Source organism: Limulus polyphemus, unplaced genomic scaffold, assembly GCF_000517525.1.
Source record: "Limulus polyphemus unplaced genomic scaffold, Limulus_polyphemus-2.1.2 Scaffold806, whole genome shotgun sequence".
Lineage (NCBI taxonomy): Eukaryota > Metazoa > Arthropoda > Merostomata > Xiphosura > Limulidae > Limulus > Limulus polyphemus.
Genome location: NW_013666416.1, coordinates 234,313 through 246,764, shown reverse-complemented (window position 1 = coordinate 246,764; position 12,452 = coordinate 234,313). Strand labels below are relative to the sequence as shown.

Sequence of the window (12,452 nt, the reverse complement as noted above, 5' to 3'; positions counted from 1 at the left end):
TATTTAGGTGGGGTTTGTATATTTACTTTTAAATTAAGAAATTACCAGATGTATAACACTAAAATTACAATTATAATCAACAGTTTGATACCAAATTTATTGACATACATTCATAAAATAGTAGTTTAATAAAATTTTGAATACCAGTGAACAAACGTGATGATATGGCCTTTGATGCATGTCGATAGGGTTAACAGGATTCTACTATATTTCAAAAATCCTCAATCTCCCCTGGTATAAGAATTATAACAGTTTTTCTCTAGTATGTTTACAACTCCTCTGAAAATTAGGAATTTATTATAAATTACTCATTATAATATAAATATTACTAAGGCAAACATAATTTTATAGCCTTCAATCTTGTTTGTTTACAGTTATGTACTAGAAAATAATAACTACTTGTCACAGCCTCTCTTTCACAAATTGTCAATCAAATGATGTATTATATTTCATTGTTTTCTCCATGGAGTATTGTCTATCTTGTCTTCAGTTTGAAAGGTTCTCTTGCAGTGCTTATATCAGTAAGCTTAGCTAAATTTTTAAAGGCTCTTACACCACAGTTAGAAATTCAAATAAATTATGATAGTTATAGGACATTGTTTGCTTTTTATTGTTATTATTCTCTGTTCTTAGGCACATTATTTAAGTAAATATAAAGTATTTAGTGTACTACTACCATTAGTATAAAAAAAGCGGGCTTAAATTTAAGCAGCAACATACAGCGAAAAGGTCACAGGTGATATATTTTTTCTTTTTTATGTATAGTCTCTATTTATTGTTATAAAAGTAACTAAAATGTAAATATGAGAAATGTATTAGATTAGATAATGATAAATAATGAAAAAAAATTATTCATGAGGTATGCTCACAAGCAGCTCATGCATTATGTTCCAGAAAAAAATGAGGCTAATTTAGATTTATTTCATGTTTTTTATGGTGGTTACAAGGTCAGTCAAATCGACCAAATGCATTTAGCGTTGGGGTAGAGAAAAATGATAGATAAAATATGAAGCTTTACCAAAAAAAAAACTTGTTTCATATTTATTTTGGAGGTTTTATAGATTACAGAAATTAAATTTTACAATTTGCAGATGAAGAAAAGTATTTTTAAACTTAACATGAAAATCACTTTGCACTTGGAGCAGTCAACACTCTGATTCCATATATTCATGGTCAAAGTTTTAGTAAAAATACATAATTGAAAAATCTGTTGTTTTTTTGTGTACAAAAGAATTGTAATATGTACTGAAAATTTACCAAATTCTGTGAATATACACAAAACATGTTCAAAGTTCTAGTATGGAAACTCTGATAGTTACTTTAAGGTTACAAGGTTGGTCACATCAACCAAGCCCATAGCAAGAGGGTTAATAAATCACACTAAAGATCATCAGTCATTTATCATAAGCAGTAAGAAATAAGTATGTGATATTTGTGAGTGTAAACTATACTGTGTTTGGCCTTACTTTTCTTTTCACTAAGATAGCCATGTCCATTTAGTTAGGGATCAGAGGGCATGTAATCACATTTTGTAGACTTGCATTCAAAATTTTATTAAACTAAATAAATTTGGCCTAAAATTGTAGCTTATAATTAAAATTTTAGTATTATACATTATTTAATTTCTTAATTCAAAAATAAATATTAAAAAAGCTAAATATTGACTTTTATATGTCGTGAAACATTGTCCTCTACTTTTGCAAAGATTACATCTTATGACACCCACACTACAATGTATATAATTTTTAATGAATTAGAAACTCAACTTACCAATATTGACAAGCTAGAATATAAAATAAAAACCTACTTTTCTATTTGCTGAGATATTATTATATTTAGCAAACCCACCACAGTGGCTCTGTCTGCCACTTCATCTTTTGAAAATACTTGTTTACCTATGCATACTTCTCGTAATTATATGTTTATAACTAATTGAAAGCATTCATTTGAACTAAATAATCCTGTCAGTCTTCCTAAAGTATTTATACGTGGAAAACCATTATAACTGCTGGAGAGTTTGAAGTGTGATGATCAATGTGATATTCTGATCAGAAATTAGATTTTATACTAAATTACACACCCAAATGCAGCTTAGTTGGGAAGCCTGATAAATTACAATGGATTTTTGTGGTATCAGTGTAGTAATTTATAATTTTTTGGTATTCCAAAAGTGCATGTATAAAATCTAGAAAAATCATATTTTCTCCCTTTTTAGTATTTACTACTTGGGTGAAATTTGATAAGGCTTAGCAAGTACGAAACATGCGTACAAAAACTTCATAACATTGTAAATAGTAGAGATCATTGCTTTCTATATATATATATATTTTTTTTTATTTACTGTTCTATGTTTAAAGAAAAATACCTGAAATTGAAGAATTTATGTGGAAATAGTAATAATATATATACACATGTGTAATATATGGTAACTGAAATGTTACTGTATTTTTCAAAATACTGGTATGCTAGTATTAAAAAGAAGAGTAAGAGATTTGCACTTTTTAGGCCAGTTGTATGCTATTTGATGTGGTAACTTGAGCTGATTGTGGGCCTCCTGACTGACAAGTTCAGAAGTCAAGGAAACAAAAATATTAATAAATATAAATAGATGTATACTGTTAGAAGCATTAAACTATTTAGAATAAGCAATCAATATCACTTTGCATATTGTATAGTCAACATTTTGAAAGCAAAAATTTGCGAGCAAATCTTTAGTTAAAATACTTAACTAAAAATTAGGATTTTTTTTTGTGTACAAAAGCTCTTTAATGTTTACTGATAGTCTGCCAAATTTCATGAAGAAATTCCTACATTATCAAAAGTTATATAACTAATATTAGGGTTACTTTGATGGTTGCATAATAGGTGCAATTTACCTGCCCATAGTCAAAGAGTTAATTCTTCAAACAAAAAGTCATGTAGCATTCACATATGAATTTTAAAACATAGTAAAATACATGATGCCCTAGACTAGACTGTCTCAAAATTACTATAAATTACTGGCTTTCTAAATAAACTACAAATAGGTTTAAAAAGTTTTGTTTAGCTGCTTGCAGCTGAAGAACAAACATCACACATAAACAGTAGGTGGGAAACTGTTTACATTTGGCCAATAGAAATTACCAGCTAAGACCCTCACAAAGGAGAAAAACTTTTCAATTGATTAAAAAAAGGCTATCAAATAAGGGCACATGGTTTTGGTATATTTCTTGAAAGCCAAGATAGATTGGTGTAGCTTCACTTGTGGGTTGATATTATTTATTCATATCTCTGCAGATTGAGAAGATATATGGTTCTAAAATATACTCTGACTTGTAATTATCTACTGTGTTTTTATTGGTTGAACAATCTAAAAACCAAATAAGGGAAGGGAGAAAAGGTAAAAATGATAATTCAAAGGGGAAGATATCATGTGGCACAGAGAGGTGAATAATGAGAATTTCTTTTAATATTTTCTTTTGACAATATAAATTATGAACTACCCTTTTACTCTGTATATATGTATGGGCCGAGTCAAAGTACGCATGTACACATTGATAATAAAGTTAATTAGGTTTTGAATGTAATTCAGCAAAACATCATGATGTGCATTTTGACTGAGCTGTGCATATAGTTAATGTAGTATTGTATGTTCGTGGCTCTATACTTAAGTGTTTCCAAAATGTTTTAGTACTTACACTCAAATGTTACCTGTAGTAATTTAGGGATGCATTGAGAAATGATAGCATTGATTTTTTAAAATATTATAATATCTGTTGCCATACGAATTGTATTGTGTAAACAAGGATAAGTGTTGTTGTTTTTTCTAGAAAAATGAAACGAAAGTTAGTTCAACAGGCTCCTCGTAGAAAGGGTATATCAACAGTACCCCTCTGTGACCTTCAAAAACAGAAAAAAAGAGAGTAAGCTGGAGATAATTTATTTAAAGTGTCAAGATTATTGATATGATATCAAAGTTTCACAATTCATGTAATAGTGATTTTGAATAATTAGTAGTACTAATGAAACTTTTTAAAACTTTAGTTTTTGGTAATCATATTAATTTTTTTTTTTAACATTTCACTTTGAACTTGAAGAAATCTGTTAATAATGTTCAAGGTTTTATAGCCTTTTTTATAGAAAGTTTCTAACATTTTAAATGATAGACAATCTGCTTCTGAATTTAGATCATTTTGTTGCAGGAAAATGATTGAAAGTTCCAAACAAATGAAAAAACTTGAAATCAGTCGAAGACAGAATAACGGACTGATTGACATGCAAGGGAACAATGTCCACAAAGCATCAAAGAGTTATGTAAAAAATTCTCAAAAGCCCAGTTCATATAGAAATAAACTTAAAAATTCAGGGCTAAAGCAGAGATAAAAAAACAGTTGCAATAATAAAAATTTGTTCTAGAGTCATATTTTTTGACCTGTTTATGTATTTGAAAATAATTTTTCTTATGATAAATAAATACCCGTCAATTTTTTTTCCAGAAGGTGTGGCAAATGTTATCACTATAAATTGAGTTATGTACAGGGGTCCTCGTTATACATCGGAGTTAGGGACTGGAAAGTTGCAACTTATAACGAAACGATGTATAACGGGGAATTTTCCCCCTTAAGAATAATGGGAAATGGGGGGGATAGGGACCATAAAAGCATAAACATTGACTATGCGATGCAAAGTGTAACAATGAAATATGGTATTGAATAGGGACCATAACTTAAGAAAATGTGTTTTAAACCTAGCAACCGAAATACATACTGTAATGTACTATACTATACATATTTATAACTAATTCTTAGTTCAAAGACCTTTAAATAGCATTTATATTTACCAAACCCTTCATTGAAAACCATTTTTAAGCAGCTCTGTACACTTTAAAACATTTTCCTTTTTTATTTGAAAACATATTTGTGACATTTTTAAACAATGACTCAAACAGAAGACCATTTTTAACGTAAAAAAAGTCAGAATATTAAACAGCATTTTAAAAAGATTTTCCATAAACCTTTGATTTTTATGTTCTTATCTTGGGTAGTGTATGTGTTGTGCTTGATTGAAGGTGTTGGGAGAGGATTAGGTGGAAGATGAGAATGGAGATGCAGCTGTAAAGTCATCAACATCACTGACATCTTTATCTCTATAGAAAATGTAGGCTCAGACGGGCCTGCTTTGGGTTCCTTATGTGTTTTTTTAAATAGAATCCAGGGTTGTCTTTTTTCCTACTTGCATGTTATTAGTATATGTTCTTTGATGCATTACCACCATTAGTTAAAAAAAAGGGGTTAAGTGTCACCAATAAACAAAAAATATGATTTTTTGTCTGTGAAAGACTTAGAATGTTAACTGAAAGACTGCCAAATTTCATGAAGATATATACACACTATATATATATTGAAAGTTAGAAGTATTAAATCTATAAAGGCTTTAAACAAGTACAAAGAGATCATATATTCAGTCAACTTGACCGAGCCCATGTTGAGAGGATTTAGCTGAACCAAGTCAAACACTATGAACGACATATGTGCGGGGAATTTTTATATTGTGTTCCTCAAAAAATTAGAAATGTAAGTGCAAAACAATGTATATCACGATGACATATAACGAGGACCCCTGTATATGCATAACCAACAAACTTCTAACATATTGATTCTTCACACAGATCATATACCACAAATTTAAAGTTTTTACAAAAGGCCGGTACTTCTTATTTACTATGACTTAATTTTTTATGGTGTTGCCAGAGATGTCAATTTTAAACTTTGCAGTGAATGATTATGTTCATATTTTGTTGTTATTGAACAATGTGACAACCAACATATTTTACAGTTTGATCTGTTAGTGCCAATAAACCCTATTTCACAACCTTTTTTGATTCAAGTGTCCCACATATAAAAATTAACTAAGATTTAGAATTCATTTTGTGAGATGGCCTAGTGGTTAGGCTGCTCAACTTACACTGTGGTTTGCAGGTTTGAATCCAATCAACAAACATGCTTGACCTTTCAGCCACAGTGGCATTATAATGTAACAGTCAATCCCACTATTTGATAAAAGTAGCTCAGGAGTTGAAGGTGGGTGGTGTTTACTGGATGTCTTCCCTCTAGTCTATCACTTCTAAATTCAAAAACACTAATGCAGCTGGCCCTCAAGTAGTTTTGTTGAAAATTCAACAAACAAATAATTTTTGGGTTGCACTTCTGTTAAAATGGTGACTAAAATACCTGTGCATTATCTGTGAACTGTATCTTTTAAATAGTATTCTCTGTATATACATTTGAAACTAATCTTTCTGCACCAGACATTAAACATTTTATCACAAAGCTGTCATCTTTCTTGAGAAGGGTAGAATAATTTCATTTAAACTTATTTTTAGTAACATTGTTTATTAAGCAATTATTTTTAAAGATCTGTACACTTGCAATAAGGTAATTTTAAATATATTCCATTGTATGGGCATTTTTTTTCAGGATGAACATTTTAAACTTAGTATACATTTTGCTCAAATATTAATCAGTTTTCAAAATAATCCAACTTGTGTATAACTGCAAACAGGGTGGCATTTCCTTTATTAAAACATTAACATACAAGTAAATGAAAAGGAAATGCTTATAATGTATTAAATGTATCCACAGATTTCAAGTAAAAATTTACAACTGTAGCAGCCATTACATCATATACTTTCATAACATTCATTAGTTTAAAGAAAGTACTGTCAAGAAGAAATTGTATATACTTTTACATAGAAATACTACTATACTGAAAAAAAAAATTATACCATAAGTCATTTTAAAGAAATGTTATTGTGGAGAAACTTCCAAGTTCTTAGGATAGACTCTAGAACTTTCAAATTTAGATTTTAATAAATTGACTAGGATAAATATTATTCAAAGGAAGTACAAAAATAATAATTCTTACATAAAATATTTTAATTTCCAGGGAAATTACTACTTGATAATCAGCATAACATTGACATTCCCTCAGTTAAAATGAAATAGGAATAATATATTTTATAGAAGTTATACTCAAAGTAGATTGCACTTGGTTTTAACTTTTTACGAACTGCATCTGCTTGGAGTGTAAGAGGGGAATGACATCTGATCCTTGTGCTGCGGCTTTAATGAGACTCGATGAAGGCAGATGCAGTCCATAAAAACTTTATATCCATAGCTCTAGTTTTAGAACTGGAGTATTTTGATATGTATTAAACAAAATCATTTGACTTTGATGTTAGCTAAGGACTTTTGGAGAAGAAAACTTATTAAAGATTTTTATCATAATCATAATTTATCTTCTTTAAAGTAACTGATAAATATTATAAAAGTTGGATCATGCCTTGACAAGAATACTAGAACATCATTTCAGTAAGTGTTTGTCTTTGTCAGGAAGTGGTTTTCAAATTGATATTAGCTACAAAAACCTCTTTCCAGATAAATAGGTTTGAATATATAATCACTTTGGTGCCTATTATTATTATTAAAAATTGGATACACACTAGTCATTTCACCAACGTAATAAAAAGAACATATGAACAGTCATTATCAACAAAATTCTCCATGATGTCCTGTAATCTTATGTCACAAACATTATAACATAGAACACATTAAATATGTATACAACTGATTACTTATGCAGGTTCATGTAGCAGCTAGACCACCATTCCCAATTTTTATATTTAAATCTAAATACACTTGAGACACTATTTTCAATTCTTATATTATCAAGCCAATTTCAATGTTTCCCTCCAGCAATAATGTCACTATTCTTCACCTGTAGCAGCATTACTGCTACATTCCAATGTTTTATTTTCAGTTGTAATGCCATTACTTTCATGTATAATGTCACTAATTGTATGTTTCATCTTAAGTTATAATTGCTTTACTTTCCTTTATTTCACTTGCAACTGTATTTGTTTGGTTAAACTGTGTTTTATCTTCCTTTTGATTATCAATATTATCCTGTGTTTCATCTGCAACTATACTTACACAACTTTTCTGTTCTTCAGCTGCAACTGTATTGCATTCCTGCAGGTCACATTTAGCTATATTTTCACTGTTTTCTTGTATATAAAGTTCAGCTGTATCAGTTAAGCTACTATTTTCTTGGGCCAATACTACTGGTTGTAATGGAGGAGGAAGAAGAGCAAGATTTTCTCTCCTGTCTTCATCATCAGAAGGAAACGGGTGTGTTGAGAGTTCATTAATCATGATTGGAAGCTTTTCTAGGTTGTGAGAAGCTTCATTCAAACATTCTACAGTTGACTCTAAGGCAGGAAGTACTGTCTGTTTCATGTTGGTAGAAGCCTCATGAGAGAGAGAAAAGATGGTACCTTCTGAAGATTGTTGTCCAAGAGTCTGTTTATTCTTAATATCATCCAAAGTAGCTTTAACTAGGTGAACCTCAGCTGGATATATATAGCTTGCTGTGTCCAGCAAGACATGTTCTCGAATAAATGAAGGTAGCAGCTTCAAGTCTATGTCAAGAGGAAGCTTATATGGCTGGGCAATAATTGACGGTTTGGCCAAAGCTAAATCAACTTCCTTTGAGATATTTTCCTATAAATACAGTAACATTAGAATTTGTTCAATTACAGGTATTTATCAAAAGCACAAAAATTTAAAATGTTCTATGTTAGCGGCCAACAAAGTTTTTAATTATAAATGAAATACCTTTAATTTCATTAAAAGTGCTGTTGCTCGTGGTTCATAGCTAGCCAAACAATTTCTTATGGTAGAAGAAAATGACTTAAAGTTACAAAGGCTTCTAATTGTAAATGTTATTGTTAAGCTGTCATAGTTTATATTAAACAGTAGTAATACATGTTAGCTTACATGATTATATTTTCTCCACAAGTTGTTGCTTAGAATGAACATGTCCACACTAACATTCAAAGTTGACTTTCAGTAATTATTATAAAGGGTTAAAACATACCAAGAACCCATTTTAATGTTATACACTAGATTCATAGTTCAAACTTGCTTCATGACTTGACAATATAATACATTCAACATATTTTATAACAAATAATAAATACCTTTTGATATAGACAAATTATGTATTATGCTAGGTGAGTGTTCTGAAATACAAATTGGTTATGTTTTTTAACTAAACTACAGTTAGTTAATTTAGGCAATGGCCTGGCATGTCCAGGTGGTTAAGATGCTTGACTTGCAATCTGAGGGTCGTGGGTTTGAATCCCTGTCCCACCAAACATGTTCAGCCGTGTTATAATGTGATAGTCAATCCCACTATTCATTGGTTAAAGAAGTAGCCCAAGAGTTGGCAGTGGGTGGTGATGACTAGCTACCTCCCCTCTAGTCTTTCATTGCTAAATAAGGGACAGCTAGTGTAGATAGCCCTTGTGTGGCTTTGTGCAAAATTTATGACATAACATAATTTGGGCAAAAAATGTTAATTCTCCTATACAACATGCTAGAATTTGATAATTAAAATTTCATATTAGCTACTTATTGTGTAAGAAATAAAATATCATTGATAGATAAATTTTTTATTTCTCGTAACTCGACTAAATAGTCCTAATGGCTTGTAGAATTGGTCCAGTGTTAACATGTGCTGGAAGTATTTTGTATACACTACATTAAGTGACAGATCATTTGTTAGATTCTTAAATGTTTTTTTGTGAAGAAAGTCAGTTGTAATATCAATTTGTTAACCTATTATGGAACAAGAGGAGTTAAATGCAACAGTTTTGATACAACATCTGAATATAAGAACACCAAACATGATAAAATGCATCTTCTAGATTACTATGTGAATATTGCTAATTACTGGGGCTCAAGAAATAACTTTAAACTTGCCAAAATGTTTACACATATTCATGTTAATTGTGTGATATCTGAAACAATATGCTACAACCATTAAAAAACAACGACATGAAACATAAGCATATATGTAATATGTTTGTCTTATTTTACTTTATGCTATAAGTTATAAAAGTAAGCATAAACAATTTTAATAACCATTATGTTATAAAAAGGATGAGGGTATATCAGCTGGTAATTCTGCCTACTCTTCAAATTTTTTTATTTAAATTTACTGTGTTCACTTCATTCCACAAATTTTGTAAACTATAAAAATGACCAGAATGTTGCTTTTAATCTCTTCCATAACTCCCTCATAAAAAGTCACATTTCACATACTTTTTAAGCTAAATGTTAACATTCTACCTTAAGTCATTGTCTGACTTATTGGAAGCATCATGGAAGATTGTTGCATCACCCTGAACTCCTTCAGGTTTGTAATCTAGTCATGTGAGCTTATGCTGTTTGAGTACCAGAAACTACATTGCTGACACCAAGTTTGTGCAATACTCAATATTGTGGTTGCATGATACAGTCAACAACAGTTTAGTATAAATGAGTTACTATATCATGGTGAATCCAGAGAGGATACAACTTACTGCCAGGACTGAAACTTTGCATGGAGAAGACCCTCCTCTTCTCTACTAACCCACATCTCATACAATCCACCTTCACATAGGTGTGCTTGTTTGTATTATATAACTTCATACAGCTAGTATACATACAGTCTCAGAGGCCACACACAACTGAAAATTCAAAGCTGCATCCCTGATTTCAGTCTTTCTTTTTTTTAACATAAACCTTTAGACTTCACAATCTATCAAAGCATGTTGGGTTGTTTCACCACTTTGAACATGCATTGGGCAACAGGAAAATAAGCATTTGTGTTTTGAACGAGATGTGGCTGATAGAAGTTGCAAAGATGATTTTTCAGAGTCACATTATCCTTTATAACCAGAATATGTGGGTTGGTAGATATTGTACCCAATAGCTTCTACTCTTTTATTTGACTATATATATATATAGCCATCTCATGTGTACTTTATTCATGTGCAAATGTTTTCAACATCATTTTGAAATATGTGATGAATATTTACTAAATCATTATTTCATTCATCAGCGAGATATGTACCAAGAAAATGTACTCATCAATACATACAAGTATCACTGGCTTAACAAGTGACCACTGCTTGTGCATTCTATAATTTTTTCTCTGGAATGCATAACTGAAACTTTTCTGTAAAAACACGTACATATTATTTAAAACTAGGATGGCAAAATTATTGTTCTTATGGCAAAGGTTCCTGTGCAAGGGAATGGATATGGTAAGATATCTTTCTATTGGTGGTTGATACTTCCAAATCCGTAGTCAAGAACAAATTTGCTACCCAAAGCAGAAAAAACTGAATGCATTGCCCTCTTTATAGCAAAAGTATTTTTCACACCTAGAATTGTGGATAGAATTATTTCGGATAACTTAGCACAGAGCTCATTGAGGAGCAATGAGACTAAGAAGTCCCATTAACAGAGTAATGTGGCACACAACCACGGAGGTGGTAACGAAAACAGGAATAAAAATAGAAAAGATGGTAAAGGACAGGAGACAGAAACACACAATAGACAGCAGTGTTCTATACTACATTCCTTGTGGTGGATGCAGTAAAGTTTATATAGGTGAACCTGGCAGAGGTTCAGAGTAAATGAAACTAAGCAGATGTCAGAAGACACAGTACAACCAATGTAATAGTAGCACATGCAGAGGAAGCAGGACATCTGCCTAAATGGAAGGAAACTAAAATTATCAGCAAAATGATGGGAAAGCAACAAATGAAAGCAATAGCTGCTTACATTTTATTAGAAAAGAACATAAACAACACAGCGGGAGACTACAAGTGGGCAGAAATGGCAGCAAGCCTAATGAAACAAGAGCAGGACGTTGAGTAATCAGGTGGTGGTTGACAGACAGTAATAATGGACCAATCAGGGAGCAGCGACCAGGAACCTAATCCACAAAATTTTTATATACACCCTTATAAGGCACTACGGAATCACATTCTCCTGAAGAAGACTTGTAGTCAAAACACTGATATAATAAAGATTCTGTTATAGTATTCTTAGTCTCACTGCTGCCTTAGTATCCATTTATCAATATAAATAATACCCTTAATGAGGAGCTTCCAAACAGATCTTCACAGACCTTACCTCAAAGATAGAATCCTGGAGGATAAGACTATCAAACTGCTTAACCAAATAATACTGGAGCAAAAAAAAATCAATACTGCAATGAATCCCACTAATTACTGGTGGAGTATCCCTATGTGTTTTGCAGGTACTTTGATCAGTTCTTTATAGTGTGTGTTGTAAAAGTCAAAAACTTAGAATTATTCAATATGAGGAAATAAATGGGCCCCACTGGTAGTGAATGGTTTAAATACAACTTAGTAATTTTAGGGTTAAAATATTCACTGTCATGTAGCAAGACCTATTCCACATAATCATTTTGCTACTGTTGTTTCTCTAAATTATTAATCACATCCATTATTTTAAAGTTGGTAGTATAGCCTTACATCTTTGGATATATCATGTAGTATAAACTGCTTTCTATCCACATAACTTGTGCAAGAGGTTCCAGCAGTGATGACAGTA

General features: G+C 31.1%; 2 protein-coding genes across 4 annotated transcripts in view; one reads left to right on the top strand and one right to left on the bottom strand.

Annotated features, from left to right (window-relative positions):
* LOC106460638 (probable ATP-dependent RNA helicase DDX52) overlaps positions 1-4,477 on the top strand; it is a 36,449-nt gene extending 31,972 nt beyond the window's left edge. The window contains exons 13-14 of one of the 2 annotated variants that reach the window (XM_013920363.2): positions 3,810-3,902; positions 4,182-4,477. In XM_013920363.2, coding sequence (XP_013775817.1) covers positions 3,810-3,902; positions 4,182-4,362 — 274 coding nt within the window. In that variant the 3' untranslated portion in view covers positions 4,363-4,477. Of the gene's footprint in view, positions 1-3,809; positions 3,903-4,181 lie in introns of those variants that run through there. The other variant, XM_022387393.1, reaches the window with a different exon arrangement.
* A 2,048-nt stretch (positions 4,478-6,525) lies between these two features.
* LOC106460636 (rab5 GDP/GTP exchange factor-like) overlaps positions 6,526-12,452 on the bottom strand; it is a 42,134-nt gene continuing 36,207 nt past the window's right edge. For both annotated transcript variants that reach the window (XM_022387392.1, XM_013920362.2), the window contains exon 8: positions 6,526-8,540. In XM_022387392.1, coding sequence (XP_022243100.1) covers positions 7,848-8,540 — 693 coding nt within the window. In that variant the 3' untranslated portion in view covers positions 6,526-7,847. The remainder of the gene's footprint in view (positions 8,541-12,452) is intronic.